This window comes from Mus caroli, chromosome 11 (assembly GCF_900094665.2).
Source record: "Mus caroli chromosome 11, CAROLI_EIJ_v1.1, whole genome shotgun sequence".
NCBI lineage: Eukaryota > Metazoa > Chordata > Mammalia > Rodentia > Muridae > Mus > Mus caroli.
Window position 1 is genome coordinate 110,715,285 of NC_034580.1, and position 6,387 is coordinate 110,721,671.

The 6,387-nt window shown below is 51.8% G+C and overlaps 1 protein-coding gene across 5 annotated transcripts in view; it reads left to right on the forward strand.

The window, feature by feature from the left end:
• The window catches only part of Gprc5c (G protein-coupled receptor class C group 5 member C), a 21,461-nt gene extending 18,074 nt beyond the window's left edge, over nt 1–3,387 (forward strand). For 4 of the 5 annotated variants that reach the window (XM_021177095.2, XM_021177098.2, XM_021177100.2 and 1 more), the window contains exon 5: nt 1,053–3,051. In XM_021177095.2, coding sequence (XP_021032754.1) covers nt 1,053–1,085 — 33 coding nt within the window. In that variant the 3' untranslated portion in view covers nt 1,086–3,051. Of the gene's footprint in view, nt 1–1,052 lie in introns of all 5 variants that reach the window. The other variant, XM_021177097.2, reaches the window with a different exon arrangement.
• Nucleotides 3,388–6,387: the final 3,000 nt, after the last annotated feature.

The following is a 6,387-nucleotide window of genomic DNA, read 5'->3' on the forward strand; positions in this document are numbered from 1 at the left end:
AGGCTGGCCTCGAACTCAGAAATCCACCTGCCTCTGCCTCCCAAGTGCTGGGATTAAAGGCGTGCGCCACCACGCCCGGCCCAAACTGGGTCTTATCTTCCACTGGCTATATTAAGAGACAGAATGGGGGAGGCAGACCCACCAGTGGGAAGTTCTAGGGTTAAGAGGGGATCTGTTCATCTTGGCCTCTCCCTCCTTTAGAAGGTGAGGCAGGCTGCCATTGTGCTCCAGGCTCTGAGATCATGCTACACTGCCTGAGTAGGTTGGCTTGTAGTGAGTCTGAACTGTTTACAATGGGCATTAACAAGACAGTCAGGCAGGCAGGCCAGCCATGTGCTTAAAATTTGGGGATCAGTAAAAATCTTTCCCCAACAGCCTAGGATCATTTCCATGGTTGGTGGATATGGGGGGCAGGGGTGTGGGAGAGGTCAACCAACAGGACAAGACCAGCCTTCTCCATTTCCAGAGCCAAAGTCTCAGAATGCTGTCACTTCAGGGTTATATGGGACCTTAAGAACAGTCAGTGCTCTTAACTGCTGAGCCATCTCTCTAGCCCCCCAACCTCTTTTACAGTAAGCAAAGTGACGCAGTCTTGCCATAGAGTCTCTAGGTGGCTGAACCAAGACTAGCCAGGCTGATATCCCCAGCTTTTGTCCTTGGCCCTCTCTGGGAGAAGCCAGACCAGTGGCCTGGGCTCTGAGCTGCTTCTGTTCCTCATGGATGGGACAATATTCTGAACTTTGGATGCCAAGTCCGGATTCTTCAAGGGGACTTGAGAGCCTGCCCATCCATGTTTGTTATGGACTAGCCAGAAGCTATTTTCTGACACCAGTTGTAAGGGGGAAAAAATAGGGTTGCTTTGTTGTTGTTGTTGAGAGAAAAGGATTATTGGAAGAAGACTCTAGACTTCTCCCAAACATCTATATTTGGATGGCATTGCTTCCTGAGGACTGATTGAGACTTTTTAAATTTTTCTCTTAGTCCAATTCAGTACTTGGGCTGTGAGCATTAGAATCTTCCATTTTGACACTTGTTCTTTCTGGTTACTTTAGGATCAGTCCCCGACTAATAAAACAAGATGGTAGATGCCCTCTTCCCTGGACCACACCTCATCCGGATCCCTCAATGCTCTGCATCCATCTGAGCAGGGCCAGCAGCTTTCCCACCTGTCCTTGGAACTGGGAGGGACCAGAGGCCACCAATTTGAAACAGTGGACTGAGTGGGGACCTTGGGATAGGCCTGAAATATGTGACTGGTGCTCATAGGGGCCACCTGTCCCTTGCCCATCCCAACCTCCTGGTATCCAAGAAACTGCAGCTACAGGGAGTGAACTGTTGACTCCCATCTCCTGCCTTAACACATCCCTCAGGTCACAGTGGTCCCTCAGGATGTCTGTGTTCCCATGTGGTTCTCCAGGTTATTGTCCCGCTGTGAACGTCCGGTGTGTGACGGACCTTCTTGGCCATGTTGGTAACCCGTCGGCATGTCTCACAATGGACATCAGGTGAATCTTTGTGAGTCTCTGGAGACAAACCACACAACAGAAGTTGTCCCTTACCCTACTTAGGGCCTGCTGCACCTTCTAGTCTAGGAGGTCACTGGCTAGGTTGGGCAGGTTGTTTCTCATGACCTGAGGGTCTCAGGTCCCAGCACCTTTGAACCTGGACGGAGTCTACTATACCTTCAGTGGGTCATGTCCCCTCATCAGGGCAGGACCAGTCTGCCTGTTCTGTCCTCCCCACTGCCCATCACCATTGAAGATGGCAGTTACACTGGTCCCACCTGAGGCAGCTTTTGTTGTCCAGCCCTACCACACAGAGAACCCACATCAGAGTTGAAGAGCCAGTGGGCCACAGTGGCACTAGGGCTTTGTATCATTTCTGTATCTCAGTTAATCCCCTGGTTGAATCTCCCCCAGTCTGCTTTTGCCTTCTGTGCCAGCTTCCTGGGGTAGCTCCTGGGACAGGTGCAGATGTGGATATTGTTGAATTACCTGGATCTCACAGGTTCTGTAAGCAACTGCTTGGGCTACCAGGACATACATGGGGTCTGGGAGTTCCCTTAGGACATGTGGGTGGGATTCAGGGCTGCATTCTCAGGGTGAGTTGAACCTTTCCTGTGTCCGCCTGGTGGGATGTGCGGTCCAGGACTGTAGATCGCTTACGGAAAGACGTCTTGAGTTTCTACCTCAGTTTGGGCAGCAGCCATCCTTGGGACACCTGGACAGGATCTGCTGCTTTCAACATTAGAGGAGTGTCCTTGGCCTTAGGACATGCACCGGAGGCACCTGATAGCCACCCAGGTCAGAGAGGGCCATTTTCAGGCCTGCAAGCTGCTGACACCAGTGGCTGAGATGGTGTCATGGTACCAGACCCTGGACTAGAGATCTCCAGAGCATCATTCTTTGTTCTACTCTTGGGTACCAGACAGAGCCTCTTCTCCACCCTTTCCCCCAAGTGTGCTAACTTGGCCCTCAGCCCAGTCCTGCTTGGTGCCAAGGTAGAGGTAAAGATGAGTGGATTCCCTAGAAGGCAGGCCCTCCATGCCTAGTTCTCATGCCACCTCCAGCAACCAGTGCCTTTTATCATTGGGTGAAAGGTTCCCACAGAGTAGGATGATACCTCCAAATGTTACTCCTCTTGCTCTCTGCTGACTGAGGATGCTTGGTCCTTCCACAAGGCAACCGGTCTCCATGCACCTCACGCTGTTCTTGATCTAGAGCCCCAAGATCTGCCGCAGTAAGTGAGGGACTAGTTTGCTGTCTTAAGTGAGTCCTTTAGGATGCAGAAAGCCCCACATCCCTTGGTGTGTAGCTTGTGGGTGTGGCTGTGTTTATAGCCCAAGGCCTGCCTGCAGCTGAAGCTGAGAAGTGATGGGAGGCTCCTGGAGGATGTAGGCTATTTGGGAGTGTCATGGTTACCCTTCATGGTAACCCTGTGTCTTTTAGTTCCAGTTCCAGTGGAGAAGTACATTTTTCACTTGGGAGGCAGAGGCAGGCAGATTTCTGAGTTCGAGGCCAGCCTGGTCTACAAAGTGATTTCTAGGACAGCCAGGGCTATACAGAGAAACCCTGTCTCAAAAAAAAACCAACAAAAACAAAACAAACAACAACAACAAAAAACCAAACCAAACCAAAAAAAAAAGTACTTTTTTTAAGGAGGGTTGGGGGCCTCCCAATGGACAGCTCTGTATCATACACAAGCCTTGAGTGGGAGACATCAAGTAGGTCCAGGCTTGATCCAAGCTCATCATTTGCAGGCCACTATCCCTTAATAGATGTAACACGGACCCTATTAAGTCCTATAGTGGATGTAAAGGGAGGTTCAACCTTGTAACTGCTCAGAATTAAATGACTGCCCTTTCTTTGTGAGGGGTTACTGCCTCTGTTCCTGTGTGTTTCTAAGTGATTGTGGAATGTCTGTGTCAGCTGTCCTGCCTGCCTCTCTCTCCCCATTCCCCCATCTCAGCTACAGTAGCTGTTTGATTAACTAACTTTTCTCTGGTTAGAGACTTTAAGGGAGAAAACCAGGCCTCTGAGAGACATTTGAATTCTCAACTGGATACAGTGTTGCAAGCCTTTAAGCACTTTGGAAGACAGAGGCAGGCAGATCTTTTGTGAGGTCCAGGATAACCAGGACTACATAGAAGAAACAAACAAACATTGAATTCTTAACCGGCCAGGCGGAGAGACAAAACGGTTCCCACATGAGATGTAGGAGGGGTACGGTAGGAAAGGGGACACCCTCAGATAACTACCCAGCTATGCCTGGCAGGGCACAGACCGTTTCATCTTTGTTAAAATGCTTTGTTCACAGAAAGGCATGCTGGGCCAGAGATGATCACAAACAGCTGCCCCAGGCCTGGGGGCCCTGTCATGGCCACACCCAGCTTGCTCTTGTGGCCCATTGTACTTGTTCAGCAGCAGCACTTCGGCTTCTTGCAGAAGAAAGCAAGATACAGAAAGGTTGGATGGCTTACCCAGCTGTCACTGCACAGACAACCAACCAACATTCTCACCAAGACCAGCACCCCTCCCACCCCCAGGCTCTGCAGAGGGCACGCCAAGGTTGTGTTCAGGGGGCTGCTAAGCAGACTTCCTGCCTGCTGTCTCAGGCTGGGTCCTCCAGGAAGTTACAGCCCCGTTTACAGCAGTGGCATGAATTATTTAGCATCTGCACCAGCCAGAGAGCTCTGACCTCATCCTCCTTGGGCCCTCTGGGGCTCTGACCTCATCCTCGTTGAGGAAAGGTATCTGTTAATAGCCGCCAGTGGGGGTGGTGGGTCCCATTGGGGTGTTAATAATGGGGTGGGGGTGACTCTGAGACCAGCACTCTCAAAGAGACTCAATTAGCCTTGTAGCAGGAAGTGACAGGAAGTGAGAGGAGAGTTCTATAGCATGTGTAGAGATCAAAGGTTGATTACTAGCTGTGGCCTTCCCCTAGTCTCTGCTCATCTGTAAAATAGGAGTGACAACCTTTGGATATACTGAAGAGCACTCACACAAAAGTCACATTCAAGCATAGCACTCAAGTGTGTCCTCCCTAGACTATTGGGCCTCTAGACTGGATCATTTGCTGTCTGTCCTTGGATTTACCTCTGTTTGCCCCAGGCACTGGATTCCCAGGGTGGGTGCAATAGCTGGATTGGGGCTTGGAGGTATATGTTGGCATATCTTGGCAGTTCTCATATTGATCATTTCCATCATCAGGAAACATATTGGTGGGTGGCCTACTTGCACAGGAAATCCAAGTAGCCAGGCTGGAGGGCTGGGACCAGACAACTGTCCCCCAAGTACCCATAGGTGAATCAAGAGGAGTGACTGCTGTTCCTCCTCTTTACAAGGAGAGACCGGAGCTCTGAAGAAGTTATGGAGGCTTCAAATGACCATTTCAGAATGGTGGTAACTCTGGGCCACAGAGCATCCTCATGGTGTGGCCTGACTGTCCTGCTCCATCTGGGTTAGAGTTGGGAAGATACAGCAGTCTCTGCCCGAGGTCTGCAGTAGAACTAGCCAGATGAAAGGTCCCTGCAGGGTTTTGCCTTCCACAGAGGAGCTGAGGGGGTTAGGAGGCTCATCCTAGCCAGCTGTCTGCCTGCAGGTTCCCCCAAGCCAGGGAGAGGAGGAGATGCTCCCTGAAGTGTCCATAAAGAGGCAGAAGTTCACATCACCCTCCCAGGGCACTTTGAGGGTGCAAGGGGTAGGGACCTGAGAAAGTTTCACAGAGTCCCCACCCTGCCAGGACTCCAGGGTTCTGGGCGCAGGAGATCTTGTGCCTCCCTTTTCCACCACAAACACCCCACTCTCTCCTAGGCTCCTGGAGTGTATGTTTTGGGTTGAAGGGAGGGGGCCCTGAACATCTGGAGCTCGGTTGTCACTCTCCTTGTAGGGCCCGCTTTCTATTCTCACCTAAGCCTCACCCGGACACCCTGCTGTTGGATCCGCCTGAATGCCAGCCAGCCATCACCAACTGCCCCTAGCTGTCTCTGTGACTACCCAGGCCTGGGTGAGGATGGGTAGGGGGATGGGTAGGAGTGTTGGGGTTATTGGGGGCAGCCCACAGTGCCCCCACCCTGCTCTGCTAGCCTCACCTATAGGGATCTGGTGCAGAAGTCTCGCCCCCATCCACTCCACCAGCCCAGGATCATGTCTGACTCAGTCTAGCTCAAAAAGCAAGACCCTATCTGCAAAGAGGGCAGATGCCTGGACCAGCCAGCCTAGGGAGGGAGCCCCTCCACTGTCTTGGTTGGGCTTCAGGGGACAGTCACCTTAGCCTGGTACTACTGACATTTGGGAAAGAAGATATTCTTTTGTTGGGAACTGTGTGTGGTAGATGCTATGTGGGACCCTCTATCGGCTAGATGCCAGGATCTCCAGGTCCCAGGTTGTGACAACCAAAAATGCTTGGGGATGTGACAAATGTTGGTTAGAATTCATTATCCAACCCATGGGCTGAGGTCTGGTTCCCTAGGGAATTACAGGGGCCTCAGCCAACCTTACCCGGACCCTGGGAATCCACATAGTCCCAGATTTTGTTTGCTTTCTGGGCTGCTTCTCTGGGGAGGAGCACAGGCAACAAGTGATGGCCAGCCCACTACTTACTGCCTGGTGAGCTGAGCTGTCTTGGGACGAGAATGCCAGCCACGCCAGTCTGTTTGCTGTACACCGGATCAGGGGATCTGGGCCACCTGAAAGACCCACAGTCAGGTCCCAAGGTCAAGGGAGAGTCTGGGTAGCAGGTGCCCAGCTGCAGGTCACAGCAGAGAGCAGGCCACACTTGACTGAGCACAGCTCTCTGTCTTGTGACTCTCAGAGGGGAAAATGGACCCAACACACACACACACACACACACACACACACACACACACACACACACACACACACACAC